This window comes from Papaver somniferum, chromosome 7 (assembly GCF_003573695.1).
Source record: "Papaver somniferum cultivar HN1 chromosome 7, ASM357369v1, whole genome shotgun sequence".
In the NCBI taxonomy this organism is placed as follows: Eukaryota; Viridiplantae; Streptophyta; class Magnoliopsida; order Ranunculales; family Papaveraceae; genus Papaver; species Papaver somniferum.
In genome coordinates this window covers 150,019,724-150,036,316 of record NC_039364.1, presented here as the reverse complement: position 1 = coordinate 150,036,316, position 16,593 = coordinate 150,019,724, and the positions used below count along the sequence as shown (strand labels likewise).

General features: G+C 37.7%; 3 protein-coding genes across 3 annotated transcripts; 1 reads left to right on the top strand and 2 right to left on the bottom strand.

The window, feature by feature from the left end:
- Positions 1-212: 212 nt before the first annotated feature.
- Positions 213-7,111, top strand: LOC113298735. Its single transcript, XM_026547553.1, has 14 exons — positions 213-1,126; positions 1,299-1,385; positions 1,488-1,591; positions 1,739-1,789; positions 2,227-2,398; positions 2,503-2,820; positions 3,292-3,495; positions 3,618-4,124; positions 4,223-4,432; positions 4,715-4,903; positions 5,060-5,232; positions 5,800-5,952; positions 6,042-6,123; positions 6,227-7,111. Exons 1-14 carry the CDS (start codon positions 626-628, stop codon positions 6,611-6,613), a joined length of 3,138 nt encoding a protein of 1,045 aa, XP_026403338.1. The 5' UTR covers positions 213-625; the 3' UTR covers positions 6,614-7,111.
- A 79-nt stretch (positions 7,112-7,190) lies between these two features.
- On the bottom strand, positions 7,191-9,202 carry LOC113298736 (vacuolar protein-sorting-associated protein 37 homolog 1-like). The gene is made up of 7 exons (XM_026547554.1): positions 8,919-9,202; positions 8,532-8,720; positions 8,299-8,386; positions 8,057-8,096; positions 7,895-7,941; positions 7,682-7,802; positions 7,191-7,597 (listed from the first exon to the last, which is right to left on the bottom strand). The coding sequence occupies exons 1-7, from the start codon at positions 8,933-8,935 to the stop codon at positions 7,434-7,436; spliced, it is 666 nt and encodes a 221-aa protein (XP_026403339.1). The 5' UTR covers positions 8,936-9,202; the 3' UTR covers positions 7,191-7,433.
- Positions 9,203-12,875: 3,673 nt separating this feature from the next.
- Positions 12,876-16,051, bottom strand: LOC113298734 (serine carboxypeptidase-like 51). The gene is made up of 13 exons (XM_026547552.1): positions 15,742-16,051; positions 15,531-15,625; positions 15,323-15,430; positions 14,966-15,206; positions 14,818-14,861; positions 14,662-14,729; positions 14,472-14,577; positions 14,069-14,271; positions 13,902-13,971; positions 13,742-13,792; positions 13,575-13,627; positions 13,337-13,481; positions 12,876-13,201 (listed from the first exon to the last, which is right to left on the bottom strand). The coding sequence occupies exons 1-13, from the start codon at positions 15,896-15,898 to the stop codon at positions 13,016-13,018; spliced, it is 1,527 nt and encodes a 508-aa protein (XP_026403337.1). The 5' UTR covers positions 15,899-16,051; the 3' UTR covers positions 12,876-13,015.
- Positions 16,052-16,593: the final 542 nt, after the last annotated feature.

The window sequence follows — 16,593 nt, the reverse complement described above, 5'->3', positions numbered from 1 at the left end:
CGCATAAAAAGCAAAACAATATCAAAAACTCGTTTGAAAAAAAGGTCAAAGAGCCATAAATTTTTTGAAATTGATTCGTGTCATTCACTTGCATATCAAGATGTCCGCTCTTAAATGATACTGTTATTTCCGTTTTAAAAAGATAAGTTTGTTGTATCTACAAATAAGGTTTAACGTGTATTTCAGAACCTGCCTGCAAAGGACCTCCCGCAGTCCCATGGGAGAGATTACAAAAGAAGGGCACAAGACCTTCCAATAGGTAAAAGATTTATGAAAGAAGGCACAGTTGTTGAGACCAAACCTCATGTGATATGGTTATGTGTGTACTGGTAATAAGATTCCAAGGGTAAATTTGGTTATGAAATTAAGAAACGAAATAAACACTGTACTCTGATCTAAACCAAAACAAATTACCAAATTAAGAAGAAGACACAGAGAAATCAAGAACGTAAGAAAGAAAGAGAGGGAAAATCAAGCAGCAAACCAGAAGAGATTCAGTGTTTTATGGCAGAAGAAGTTCTTACAGTATTCACAACTCCCACACTTCGAGTTTCGGAAGAACTCATAATGGCATCATTTATTGTTAATTTGCACCGCCATTAACAACATTTTTCTTGATTCCAAAATGGGAAGAAATTCGACTTCTCCTCCAGACCCAGAGAATAACAGTGGAGATCAAACAGGAGTAGTTTATTCGATTAGAGATAGGTTTAGGTTGAAGAGAAATCCTATTAATCATTCTGATAATATCAATAACGTTGAAGATGGAGGAGGAGGAGGAGATCGGAAAATGGATCGGCAATGGAGAAATCGATCTCATCATAATAGAATCGTTCGTAAGGGTTTTTCATTCAAGATTACCTATTTTTTATACGGTGCTGCTATTTTAGCTTTTTTGGTGTTTGTTGTTGGTTCAATCTCATTACAAACTTCAATTTCTTCTGTTTTTACTTCTGGTAGTGATAGAATTAGTATTTTTACAAGAAAGAATGGATTGAAATATGGAGATAACCTCAAATTTCTTCCTACAACAAAATTGTTACAAAGATTTGATACACAAGCTAGTCTTCTTGACCGATTAAGAATTGAATCCAGAGTTGCTATTCGTCCACCTCGATTAGCTCTTGTAAGTAACATTTCCTGTTTTGTTTCGTTAGTTTCACCAATTGATCACATTCAATAGATTATATGTTATCAGTAGAACTGTAAATTTACTTTGATTTTTGACGCATTAATTTTGTTATATATATTAACTCTTTTTCATTCCTTCTTAAAACCTCTATTAATTTGACTCTCAGATCTTAGGAAATATGGATAAGGATCCAGTAACATTGATGCTTTATACAGTGGTGAAGAGTTTAAAGGAACCTGGTTACTCATTTAAGGTGAGTTGTCTTTTAATTTTATTGCCTACACTGACAAATTCATGTAGATTAATTGGATATTTAAGGTTATACCAAGCTTGTTTCTCTTTTATACTTGTGCAGATGTACGCGGTCGATGATGGTGATGCTGGGCCATTATGGGAGTCAATTGGAGGGCGTGTTTCCATACTGGGTGCCAATAGCTCCCTCTATATTGATTGGTCAATGTAAGTGTTGTACTTCAGGTTTTGTGTTATCAATTATTGAAGTTCTGACGTTTTTATGACTTTCTCAGTGCTCAACATTTATCAGTCTGTTCGTCAACATTCTTGCCGGCTATATATAATGGTCACTTTGCTTCTGTTCTCTTACAGTTATGAAGGTGTTATTGTGAACTCTCTTGAAGCAAAAGAAGCTATCTCAAGGTATTGTCCTGTCTGATTGAAAACTAGTTGGAACATTTTGAGTTGCTTTGGATGCAATTGGATGGGTAAAAATGGATCATCTTCCCCTCAGAATGCTAAGCCTATGATCATAGGTTCATTATAATCATAATCTATCTGTTTGTAGTGAAATTTTAAAAATCGATGTTTCTTAAGGAGCAATGGCACAATAAATCTTTTTCTCTTCTAGATATATTATTAGTTAGGTCTGACACAAAGAAGTGGGAACAGTCATTTGGATCTTGGGTAAATTTATTTGCTACTTACATTCACCCTGTGCTTGTTCCAACTATTGTCTGACCTTGTTTTTTGATATTTCTTCTGATCCTTCGTTGTTGTATGATTTTTATAGTGACAGTAATGGATTCTTTCTGGTAATGTTATATTTTCTATGGTAGTGAGTTTTTTATGGTATGCAGCATCATGCAGGAGCCTTTTTGTTCTATACCACTAATATGGATTGTGGAAGAAGATATACTTGCACGACGTTTTGCAAAGTATGTGGAGATGGGATGGGAACATCTAATTCTTGAGTGGAGAAATGCTTTAAGCAGGGCGGATGTAGTCGTTTTTCCAGATTATTCTTTGCCGGTAATGCCCTTCTCATTGTTTGAGTTATTGTAAGAGAATTTTGTTTCTCACCAATTGAATTAATTCTGGCGAAACTAATCAACTAATGTACTTTCTTCTGTCAGTTGTTATATAGTGTTCTTGATACGGGAAACTTCTTCGTAATTCCTGGATCCCCAGTAGATGTGTGGGGCGCAGAAACCTTTGCCAAGTCACATTCGAAATTTCAAGCTAGGAAGGCCAATGGACTCGATAGAGATGATATGGTGATTTTAGTTGTCGGAAGTTCTTTCTTCTATGACAAGCTTTCATGGGACTATGCTGTTGCTATGCATACTATTGGACCGCTGCTAATGAAATTTACAAGGAAGGAGGCTGAAGTATCTTTAAAATTTGTCTTTTTATGTGGAAACTCCACTGATGGATATAATGATGCTTTGCAGGTATTTAGCTACCGATATATGCATTACATAGTTCGTGCCTTTGTGGCCTACTCCTTTTAACTATCACACTATCACATGGTTCCCCTCTCCCGTACTCTTTAATTTGCATGAAAGGTGAAGTACTAATAAATAACATTTGAAGTAGAGACTACATAATTTGTTTAATAATTAAAAGAGTTGAGGACAACTAAGTTGAGTTTTGTGCTGATGTTAATAATGTCGGTACCTAGACTGCATTACAGCTATTATGAAGTATTCCTTTCTTTAATTCAAGTATTATGTTTCCCCTTCTTCTCGTAAGAGCATTGCTTCTGCCGTTAAGTTTTCAGATTCTAGGTTAGCTAGGAGGCAATTTGAAATAGAAGTTGTACAATGTTTATATATAATCATCCAGTATAAGATTTGATCCTGGTATTCATTTGATTTATGATTTGCGTAGTATTTATTCTATGGAGTCTCTGATTGATGCAGGATGTTGCTTCACGCCTAAACCTTCCTCGTGGATCATTGATGCACTATGGTTTGGATGGGGATGTGAACAGTGTACTGTTAATGGCTGATATTGTTCTACATGGATCTTTCCAAGATGAGCAAGGTTTTCCTCCCCTACTGATCAGAGCCATGTCTTTTGAAATCCCTGTTATTGCACCTGATTTGCCAATCATAAAGAGATATGTGAGTTACTTCCGTTCATCCACTCAATCTTATTTTTTACTTTTAGATGCTTGGAACTTAATTTATTAAATGGTGTTTCAGCTGTAGTGCTTGCTCTTATGGAGAGAATTTTGACATTGCAGATTGTTGATAGAGCGAATGGTGTCATTTTCAGAAAAAAGGATCCTGGCAGTTTGATGAGAGCCTTCTCACTCTTAATATCAAATAGAAAGCTTTCTAGATTTGCTAATATGGTTGCTTCCTCTGGAAAATTGCTTACGAAAAACATGCTGGCATCAGAATGTATAATTGGTTATGCAAAGCTCCTTGAAAATTTGCTCCATTTCTCCTCGGATGTGTTGCTCCCAGGTCCTATTTCGGAGCTTCATCAGCAAACCTGGGAATGGGATTTATTTGGGGAAGAAATAGAACAGAGAGGCAGGGAAGTTCCCAACTTTGATCAGAATGGCAGTTATATTAGAGGATCAAGCGTTGTGTATGCCCTAGAAGATGAATTTTCCAGCCTCAACAATGTGAAAAATAATTCAGAGGATGAAATAGATTTTCACGAGTTCCCTACCAAATTAGATTGGGAAGTGTTGTGGGAAATTCAAAGTAATGAAGAGTTTGAAAGGCGAGAAACAGAGGAGGTACGGTCTTTTTTATCGTTTTTTGTTTCTTTTTCTTTCCGTCTTCATTCTTGGTTGCGTATTTTAAAAGAATGTCGTTTCATTTCCATGATCTCTAGCTTGAAGAAAGGATGGAGAGAACAACTGGTTCATGGGATGAGATATATCGTAATGCTCGCAAAGCTGATAAGCTTAAATTTGAACCAAATGAAAGAGACGAAGGAGAGCTAGAAAGGGTAGGCCAGTCGTTATGTATTTATGAGATTTACAATGGAGCTGGTTCCTGGCCATCTTTACACCATGGTTCTTTGTACCGCGGGTTGAGTCTAGTAAGTTCCCTTATATCATATTGACAAATATTATCTTTCTCTGTCGCTATAGTAAATTGAACAACTCAAATCCAGATCCTATGTTGCAACATATGTATAGTAATGACACTCTGTATGTTCCTCCAAGGCATTTGCTTAAAAAATGACACCCAGTGTCTCCTACTTAAAGGTGGTTGTCTGTCTTTGGTGTTAGTGAAGAAGTAGACTAAGCTTTGCAGATAATACTTCTCATGCTTAAAATTGTTCTGATTTTGAAACATCTGATGTTTTTTTTTTTGTCAGTCTACTAGAGCACGGAGATCAAGATCTGATGATGTTGATGCAGTTAGTCGCCTTCCTCTCCTGAATGATACCTACTATAGGGATCTTCTTGGTGAGCTTGGAGGCATGTTTGCTATTGCAAATAAGGTGGATAATGTTCACACTATACCTTGGATTGGGTTCCAGTCATGGCGTGCTTCAGGAAGGAAGGTATATGTCATATCTTGTCTTTTCAATTGGTATGCAATACTAAGCACACTACTTCAGGCAGTTCATATAAGCTTACAGACTTTAAAATCTAGAGCCGGAGAAATTCTTCTTTCATTTGTTGAATAGCTGGCACTTTTTATTTTATCTCGTCAACAGGCTTCTCTGTCAAATAAAGCTGAAACTGTACTAGAAGAAATTACTCTGGCCGAGCCTCAAGGAGATGTTATCTATTACTGGGCGCGTTTGGAGCTAGACAATGGAGTGGGAGGGAACAATGACATACTTACTTTCTGGTCTATGTGTGACATTCTAAACGGGGGTCAATGCAGGTATGAATCTGTAGGTTTATGATAAGATCGCTAGGAAGGGTCAGTATATTCACACGGTAGCCTTTTGAAATTGATTAATGAACGAATCATCCTAATCATTAAGTTTTGCACATATATGCTCCACATAGCCCTCAGATTCCTTCTTCTTCATTTTCGTCACGGTGGTGGCTTATTCAACTTGCAATTTGATTAGTCTGGCAAACCATTTAAAAGATATTTTTCTTATTCCATGCAACTTATGCATCAAACTAGAGTAAATTCAAGTGGCAATTTCTTTAGTGGTTGGCTTATTCAACTTGCAATTTCATCAGTCTAGCAAACCATATAAAAGATATTCTTCACATTCCATGCAACTTATGCATCAAACTAGAGTAAAATTATCTTCAAAATTCTTTTTCCGTACAGCTTTTTCCTTTGCGTTAGTTTTTTTTAGTATTTACTTAGATAAATAATGTCTCATATAGATATAAGAATTGACATCCCTGTTCATGCTCACTATGATTAGTGACAAAATATTGTTAGAACTCCACATTCTAATGTAATTACACCTGTTCTTTATTGACACAGGACGGTATTTGCCAAAGTCTTCCGCCAGATGTATGGCTTACCACCAGAAGTAGAAGCTCTGCCTCCCATGCCCGAGGATGGTGGTCACTGGTCTGCATTGCATAATTGGTTGATGCCAACACGTTCCTTTGTAGAATTTGTCATGTTTTCAAGGTAGAGGATAGATACATTTTTTCTTCATCTCGCTCACATTTGGATGTCATGCATGTGTAAATTGACAGCTTTCTTTATCGAATCTGTAGGATGTTTGCTGATTCACTTGATGGCTTGAACAATGATATGAGTAACAACAATACATGTTTGTTAGGGACTTCAGAACTAGAGGTAATCCACCTTTATTTGCCAACTCTTGGTCTCTTAGTTACTACCAGTTAATATGAAACTTTATTGTTAATTTTATTTCTTCTCCGTGTTTGGTAACCTGCAGAAGAAGCACTGTTATTGTAGAATGTTGGAACTTTTGGTCAATGTTTGGGCATACCACAGTGCTAGAAGGATGGTTTACATTGATCCGAGATCAGGATCACTTGAAGAGCAGCACCCAATTTATCAGCGCAAGGAATTAATGTGGGCCAAGTTCTTTAATTTTACACTGCTGAAGAGTATGGATGAGGATCTAGCAGAAGCAGCAGATGACGAAGAGCATCCGAGGGATGGATGGCTGTGGCCTTTAACAGGGGAAGTGCATTGGCAAGGAATTTATGAACGAGAGAGAGAAGAGAGATACCGGCAGAAGATGCTTAAGAAGATAAAGACCAAAGAGAAACTTTTGGAAAGGCAGAAGAATGGTTACAAGCAAAAGACACTTGGGTGATAGTGAACTTCAACTGTCTGTCCAGAATCTAACCTAACATCAACTTTCGTCACCATCTACCGATTGTATTCTACAGCCAATTGAGAGCTCCAAGGAGAGAAATAGAAACTTATGAAGGAGCTCATGCAGATTCGGAGGTGTGTGATTCTTTCTAACAACCTGGATAAATGATGCATGATTATAGAAACCTTGTTTGTATCCGTTTTGTTTTTACTTGAGATACATCCCAACAAGGTGGAGAGACAGCAAAAGAAACTGGCCGGCAACCAGCATAGAGTAATTTACTTGTTCAGTTCAGCAGATGCTGCAGGCCATGAGGTGTGAGTCAAGAAACCTCAGAAATTTTTTGTTTCAGGTACAGCAACATTCTTTTTTGTTTTCCGCTATTCAAACATTATTTAGTCACTGCGAAAGCTGTATTTTTTTTCCCTCTTACATTGTATATTCAATCAACAATTTTAGAGGCAATGCAAATGAAAGTGTTGAGGCCATTTGATACTGGTTGGTTCATCCTTGTTTGGTTTTTCATGTTCATAATAATACTCGGCATACTTCAGAACTAGCCTTGTAACCAGAATAATACAATACTGAGTGATTGGTTATTGTGACTGAAAATAAGAGATGTTTCTCAAAAATTGAAAAAAGTGAAACAAGAAATAAGGAAAAAGAAAAAGCAGCAGCAAGAAATCGTTAGCTAGTGTTCACCTAGTCCAGATTTATCAACTCCTGAAACATGAAGTACAATTTATAGCAAAAAGACACCAGCAGTACAAATGTAACGTAACTTCTCAAAAATGTGGTATGTACAGCATCCACAAGATCATCCAGGGATCGATGTCTGAGCTGCAAGATGAATAAGTGCTCGTCTTTGATAGGTCATGCGCAGCTTTTTACACTCTTGCACAAACATAGCTGGCTCAGTCTCCTTACTAGTGAGCCGTCTTTGAAGGTTCTCAGTTTCATCTTCTGCTTTATCCATGGCTTCTGAAAATCCAAAGTCATCCAGCATCCTTTAGTTATAAACTTTTCAGCTTTCAACCTTGAACACAGTGATCTAATTGTACTCACCTTGCAGCTCTTGAAGAAGCACGGAGGGAGAAAAACCCCTAATACTCTCTTCCTTTTGGCTCTCTAGTCTGTTTAGTTTCTCCAGGGCTGCAGCAAGGTCTTTTGTTCGAATTATTTCACACTGCCAACCCAGGAAACCCAAGATCACTGTCAGTAATCACCTCTAGTCTGTTGGTCACTACATGTACGAGAAAGTGAATATATAGAACTCACCTGATCTTTGAGCTCCAAAATGCGTGGCTCCTTTTCTAAATTTCCCCCTGTTCACATTACAAAAACAAAAAGGCATTTATAGTGAATTAGATAACTTTTGCAACGCCTTGCTGACTAACAATCTTAATGTCCTTAAAAGCACAAGTGCTTCAAGATGCTTACTTGCAATCTGCAATGTTTCCTTCTGCAGTTCGTCGTATACCTAACAAGATACGATACAAGCCCATCACTGGCAGAGGTTGCATTCAATGAGCAAAGCTTGTCACTCATAAACAAGACGAACATAAAGATAACATATGAAATGCAAAAATCAGCACAATTATGGTTTCAAACTCCTACGAATGTTTGAAGTTCCTTCCGCTCATAATAATAAAATCCAACAAAATATCCCTTTTGCAACTTACATTGTTTTGAATCTTCACTTCTTCAAGCGAAAGTAAGAATTGATCGTACGCATTCTTGTCTGATTGTAGTTTCTCTATCTCGTCGACACTGCATGACAATCCACGAGAAAGTAAAAGTTCAACCAAATCAGTGTTTTACAAACTCAAAACCGAAGACACATAAAATTCCATAATTGAAAATACTGAAAAGGAAATAGAAGACTGAAATACCAATTTTCAGCAAGAACCTTTACCTTTTCTTATTCAACAACTCCTTAATGCTTACAGAATCAGCCGGTGAACATTGGGAACTAGGCAACGACATCAGCGAATCCGAGAGTTGTTGGAGATTAAGGTGATTATTTGAGTTAGCTGATGTAGAAGGCCGATAATACAAATCCATTGGTGGCCTAATTTGTTCCTCTTGAGAACCACCAGTACCCCTATAAATAAAACCAAAATGCATGTAATCAAAATAAGAACAAAACCTAACAGATAAACCATCCAAAAACAACTTAGGTCACTTTGACTGATGAATAAGATTATCAGAAGAACAATTACGTTTTATATACTATATACTAATACAATTCGAAATTAAAACTTTCACAATTGCTAAAACCCTAGAGAGTTGGAACGCTTACCAGAGATACTTGAACATAGTTGATTAAAATGGATTTGTCCAACGATTCAGATGCTTGTAGAAAGTGAAAACCCTGTGCCGACGGGAAACTCAAACGACGCACACCACAAAGCAGAGAGGAAGGAGATCGTGTTTATATATTTATTTATAGCGCGAATTTGAAACTCCAAACGTTTTAGAGGGGGTTAGTCCTCAAGTGATTTTGGGGGAGTTGAGTGTATTTTAAATCTCAGGAATTTTAAGAGAGTTTGAGAGAGTGTAGGGAGTTTGAGAGAGTTTGGTGTTTTTGAGTTCAGGGAGTTTGGGGGAGTGCAGGGAGTTTGAGAGAGTTTATTAGAGAGAGTTTGGGGGAGTTTGAGAGAGTTCACTCCTAACTCATTCTCTTTTAAGAAACAATAAAAGGGAGCTGAGCTCAATTTCAGTGCCGGATTTTTATGATCATCTTCACAAGCAGCTGCCGTCATTTTCTCTACTTCTATTTCATTACTAGGTTGGAATGGGTGCATAAAACATAGATGGGTTTTCCCAGTGCTCTAATTTCATTTGCAGGGAAAAGAAGATACAAGAAGCAACAAAGAAAATAAGAAGCTGAAGGTATTGTTGGTTGAATTCAGGCAGTGTTGGTGCCGTTAAGAAGAATTTGAAATGTTGATGTCGAGGGAAGGAATGCTGCAGAAATTATGGAGCTAAACCTGTGGTATTGGTCTGAAGTTGGTGGATTGTAACGAGCTGAACCTGTGCCTTGCAGTTGTGCGTTTGCAGTTGGCTAAGAAAGGAATGGACTGAGATGGGAGTTGTCTGAGGTTGCAGGGAAGAGAAGTTGGTGTTTTTGCAGCAGCTGGTTATGGAGATTGCAGATGTGTTGAGTCTGTGCATTGCAGGGAAGTAGGTTGTTCTGTTCACAGCACAGCTATTGAAAGCTTGAGTCTGTGGTTGTGTCTGAAGAGGGAATGTACTAAGATAACAAATGGTTTCGATTGATGAGTTTGGTGATGACCTGAGATAATGGAGATGCAGTATGGCGACGAACTGAAGCGGGTATGGAAGTGAAGTTGCAGTGAGGCCATGGGAGATTGCAAGTCTGAACTGGTAGGATGAGATGGAAATGGAATGTGTGTTGAATGTTTGATCAGTTGGTGGCGGTATTAAGCTTGATGTTGAACTGGGATTGCAGTCAAGAGCAGGAGTATTGTGAGAGTCAGTGTAGATGGTGCTGCAGTTTGATATTGCTGCCAGAGATGGCTGTGGGTATTGGTGGTGACAGTCAGGTAAGGCGGAATCAACTATAGAGAATGAGATGGTGAATGTGCAGCTGATCATGGAAATGGTGAACAAGGTATAGAATGGAATTGAGCTACAGTTGTATGAAATGGGTATGAGTGTTGCCGGAAGGGAATGGATGCTAACTGATTAAAGCAGAGACGAGTCTGGTATTGAACCTGACTTGTAGGTGGTTATAGTTACAGCAGGGAAAGAATTGAGATGCTGTTGCTTGAACTAAATGGTACTGGTGATGGTGGTGGTGGTGCGAAACAAGGGACTGAAATGAGTTCGATGTTGGCGGTGATGGAATGAAGCTTAACAGAGAACAATGGAATGCAGCAGTGCTGTGTGCTGAGATATGGGGGCTGGAGCTGATTGTGTGTGTCGGTGTCGCAGCAAGAAGGAGAAATTCAAGGACTGGAATGGCAGGAAACTGCAGCGAAGGAGAGTGAGATAGCCGTGGTCCTGGTTGTGCTAGAATTGCAACTTCCAGATCTTTCTTGCACATTATGACTGGCTGCAATGGGCGTTTCTGACACAGATCTTTCCAGTTTTCCTTCAGAAACATGACATATATCCTCTTTGAGATGGACTTGTACAACTCCACAGCCAGCAGACCCAGAAATAGAACATGAATTTGTTCCCTTCTTCTTCCGACCTACTTTACCTTTTTTAACTCCACCTTTGGCTTTAGCCAACTTTGTACTCTCAGGATGCCCACTGGAACAGCAACAGTGGCCTCATTTGGATCAGCATTTTTCACATCAGAATTTGTAGATACTGGAGCATCTTTTACAACTTCATCCATACCAGTATCATAACTGCAACTAAGATCTTCCGGTTCTTCACTTTTCATGTTAGTGAACGTCTTCTTGTTGGAAAGAGAAGTCGGCACTTCTTTTGACTCGTGAAAGGAAGACATACTAGCTGGAGCACCATCACCAGCAGATGTTGGTCCAAGCATTGATCAGCAACATCCTCCCATCCAAATGGAAACCCCACAATGAAACGACTGCAAACCTGCTCATAGTGTAGGTATCCATCAATAGATAATACTAAATTCCTCTAATGCCAGAACAGGTATCGTTATTTGATACTCAATGTGCACATACTGTTCTCAATGCAAACTTTCAATGACCCATAGTTAGATACTATATTCCTCAACAAGGACCAAAATTGACTTGCCAATGTATTTGTTCGCAATAAACTAATAACCGAAAAAGGACTAAAATAATGCAGGTTGTAATCCATAACATCACTTGTGACGTAAAAAGCATAACTCATATGGATTTTTTTGTTTACGAAGCTTACGCATTTAGTCATTTACAGAACAATTTATATGCACAAACTAAAATTACTCCATTTCAACATGAGACAAGACAAATCAAAAAGGCATAACTAAGAAGAATAAAGACACAGTAGTAGTAGTAACAACCTCTGGAGAAAACCCATTTTCCTGAGAACGAGATAGGGCCTTGAATCAAAATGTTGATCCCATCAGCTGTCTTAAGAGATATTAAACTATATCGCTTAGTAATTGGTGCAGAGGAAAATACTCGCTTAGCTCGATTACTGTAACAGTACAACAAAATTAGAAAATCACTGAGACCCTTTTCAAGCTATACATTCTCAAACTCCTCCCAAATCTCTACTCTTTTGAGAGATTTGTTGTGAGACCAAAATACACTAGAAACTCCTTCGAACTCCCCAAAGCAACCAACTCCCTAGTATTGTAGGGTTTTTTGACTAACAGGGAGTTCAAGAGCTTTTTTTAAACTCCCCAACGACTAACAGGTGTTTTCTAGGGAGTTTAGGAGACTCCTCTAAACTCCTCCACGACTAACGGGGATTTGGAGAGACTCCCTCATGACTAACAGGAGAAAACCTAAATACATTAAAATCTCTCAAACTCTCTCACGACTAACCCCCTGAGTTTTGTGTGGAGACCGGATTCTCTTTTTTTACCGTGTATGATGTCATATCATCCAGGGGGTATTTATGTCATTCATGGTGAAAGTAAGAGAAGACGAGGTCCAAATGAGAGACTCCCACTTTGAAAACGGCAACAGCCCACATCTTTTGTTATCTTTTAGGTTTCTCTTGAAGTGAAAAGACCAGCTCCGTCCTTCATTTGAGATGTGATACTTGATGGTGCCTTGCTTAAAGTGCACTATCTCGAACAGAGATGGGAGCTTGACTTTGAAGCACAAGGCAAAAATGCAGCAATCCCACCATCTCCTATTGGCAGCTTTGAGTGGGAGATAATTATGCGTGGTTGCGTTGCTGCAATGTGCTTCCAAACTGAGCAGTCCTAAAAAGCTGATAAAATCTGTGGACCAGAAAGATTGCGATGTCCCATACTTCCAGGTGATGAGCGTCTGCGAAAGCGAGGCAATGTTGGTCCATAACGATATCAGGATACTTGCGCTGGCCCCTTTTTTCGGGTCTTCTGCTTATGAATGGTGCAGCATTGTTCGTAGTTGCCTGTAATTTGTAAATTGTTTTGACGATAATAAAATAGACTTTCTTTCTTTAAGAGTTAGGCTCCGGCGGGGCATACAAGAACTGAAATTAAACGATGTATGTATAGATATGCAATAGCAAATACGAGTTATTTTGTGGCAATTTGAATTGGTGAAGAAATCTTCATCTAAATTTAGGTGCAAAACTGTACTTGATAAGTTTTCCACACAGCTGAAAATAAAATTAGTGAATATGTACACCAACAAATGTAATTTTTTTTTATTACTGAGGATTGTTGTGACAAATTATTGTCTAATGGGAAATTTCCCTTGCGTGTAATTCCTAGTTTCAAAAGCTTTACAATATAATCAGTCACTTCATGTAAGCTTGAAGCCGTGCCAACTCTTTTCTATGCATTTTCTTCTTCATTTCTTGTCTGATTTCTTGATTTTGTACTGGTCTTTCTTCATGGGTTTCACTTCCATATGATGAAACGGCAGGGGACTGTGTGATATTAGTTATCATTTGTAGGGCAACACAAGGTTGATCAACAGGAATCTGCAGATACACAAAACACAGTGTACACAAGATTATTAATACCAAATACATACCATATCCATTGTTTGTCGATATAATTGATATATAAGAATATGCTTCCAACGAATGATTTAATATGTAAAAAAGATTACTTACAAAATGCCCAGCCCCTAGAATCCAGTAAAATTGTAGATTCTTGTATGTCTTTGTAAATGCTTTGGTAGCTCTATTGCTGCCCTTATCATCCTGACAGTAAAGAGGAGTTCTGTCCAAGCTCAGGAAATTTTTGAGCCCTTCCCACCTTAAAAGTATCAAGAATCAATTTAATCAGAAACATGTAAACATTGTCGCATAAACTATCAGTAAGCCAGAGATAGAAACAGAGAGGAAGTACTTGAGTTTGTTAACCCATGCTTCAGTCCCCTTGGTTGCACAGATGAGATCAAGCTGCAAACAACTTGGAAAACGTGAATACTGATAACTTGATTTAAGAAATATACTTGTGAAAAGTAGATAGAACATGTGATACTTGTTTCAAAAAAATAATTTATTGTTATGTACCTGCCCATTGTATATTGTCACATTCACCCCTTCAGCTAAGAGCATATCAACCTGCTCAACCCACAACAATAGCTCTCTTCATATGAACATCTGAACATCGAAATTCCTAGTTGTAATAATTAAAACTTGAGAAATGTTATTTGAGGAACATCTATATTACCTCGTTGATCCTTGGGGTCATGAAATCACCTTCAAAAGCAGTGAAAACAATCCCCGATTGTCCTCCCCAGCTGAAATGAGGTGTCAGAACAGCATATAAGCAGATGTCTAGATAAAGAGGAGTAAGAAATGTGTGGAACAAAAGTTTACAGAGGTGAACTAACTTACTTAACATTATCAGGGATGATTTTGAGCTTCTTTTTGATGATCCCATTCATGAAGCCAGCAAGATCAAAACTATTTCCTGAAGAAGACGTCTTCAAATCAAGGTATTTTGAGTACCTCTGCAAGGGTTCTTGTTTTGATGAATACGCCGTTGTTGACAATGAAAGTGGGTCATTGGTAGAATCCAATAGGAAATTGTAAAAATCCTGCATTAACATAATACAGTATAAAGGAGGGTAGTACTGCTTTGTGCAAAAAAGATATTTGGATTTTAAGTATCCCAAATACGACAACCTTAGGTGAGTGTCGCACACTGGCGCAATAGGAAATCAGCCCAACTGCAATCTGAATTTAATTCAAATGGCAGGACTGATTGTCTGTGGGGTATAAATGGAAAGTAACATACCACCGAATTACTGTTTGCAATAATCAATTCTTCGAGTTTACCCCACGATTCAGTTGCATCTATTAGTTTGCCATCCTTAATTTGCTGCTTAATTTTCACAGCCATGCTGTGAAAATAAAAGATATTATGAGACAACGATTTTCAGAACCAGTTACGTTTTAGGTCGTGTTGAGTTCGAGTAATCCCTGACCTGTTCGATTTCTCTGCTGCATTGGTACCTAACCGTGATACATCTTTGAGTAGAGGACCCCATGAAAACTACATTGGTTTGCATTTTTCAGACTAATGAATATGAGCAGATAACATAGTGCTGTCACTAAAACAGATAAAACCAACTGTTGATTACCACATAATCTTCAGGAGAAATCCAGCTATCTCCCAAAGCAACACCTGTTTTCATATATTACTGGTGCTTTAAGAAGTAATTCACAGAACCAAAACCCGAATAAAGCTTTATGAAGGCTCACGAATTTATAACAAAAGTTATCAATTACCTCCAAGTTTAAGCTTCAATTCATTGGCTTTGATGGCTTTAAGAGCTGATAACCCTAAAGTAACAGCAAATTTTCCTCCATAAGACTCTGCTACAATATACAAAGGGCTCTTTTGAAGTGTCTCATTTTTGTTGAAGAGTTCTTTCAATAAAGTTGTCAAGTCAGTTGCTGCCTCATCATCAGTTGTCACTAAATCTTCCTCATTCTCCACATAACTAAATCCACTTCCAACTGGATTATCCTATAGAAACAATTACACCAACAAACAAACAAATTGTACTAATTCTAAAGACAAAATCCAAGTCAACTAAATAAAAAACATGTAAATTGAAAGAACTTGGAGATTCAATCACTTACGACGAACAAAAGATCTGCTTTCCTTAACCATGTTGAATTCCTTGGACTTAAATTTGTATCTAAGGGTCCAACTTCTTGAAAATTTCCTGTCCCAACTCCTGATGCACCCTTTTATCACAATTGAAAATTCAAAATTTTAGACTAAAACAATCAAATGAACCCATCTGAAAAACCATATAACTTTACAATAATGTAGTTGTGTCCTTACTGGTCCGCCTTGTAACCATAGAATAATCGGCCATGGTTTAGAAGGATCTTCAACTCTATATGGACTTCTATAAATCCACCAAAACATATGACATTCTACAAAATTACAAAGAAAAAAGAACAAATTAGTATCAACCAAATGTAACCAGTCGCTGCAGTCTTGGAATAGAATAAAATATAGAACTGAATCTAGAGAACGTCTAGTTAGTTACTGGGTCTGACTTCGACGTAACCCCATTGTTCAGATTCATCTTGCATTCCACTAGTTATGGAAATTCCTCCATGAGAGAGTGAAAGAGAAGATAAAACAAGAAGTGAAGGGATTAGACATGCGAGGAGTGTGAGGAGAGTAGTAGAGTTTTTCGCCATTGGTAAGGTGAAAATATCAAAAAAAATCCACCCAAGAAATTTGAGCTGCAGAGAGAAAGAGAAAGTAATTTTTAATGAATAAGTGAAGAGTTAAAAGTGAAGAGAAAGTATAAGAAGCAAACCCAAGCTCCGAAACAAAGCAGGGGAAGTTGGAAAACCTTTCTATGATTAGATTAGATAAAGCGACGAAAATTGTACCTGTACTCCACTTAAAACAAGAGTAGGCAGATAAAATTGGTATTAATTCGTTAGAAGTTCCCGGTGAACCGTGGCTTTGGACCACTTAAAACCGCCTTCACATTCGGATGGGTCCCAACCCACTCTATGATGGCCCCACTGATAGTTTTAGTGCGATCTCATTTTATCGTGAGTGAATTAATTTTGGAGTGGCTTACAATAACTATAATGATAGTTTTGGTGCGTCATATTTATTGTGAGTGGAATAGTTTAGGAGTGGTTTACAACTATAATTTGTGCAGGTACACTGTTATTTTATTTATCATTCAATATTTTTATATTAAAAAAATAATATTAGTATTTATTTGGAAAAAAAACGAGTCTCATTCATTAACATTCATATTATCATGATTCCAGGCCAGGAAGCATACAATAAATATCATGAAGTTTTCAACTGACTCAAAGTAATTAACTTCAAAAGATAACCCAAAAAATCAAAAGATTGGTTTATTCCCACA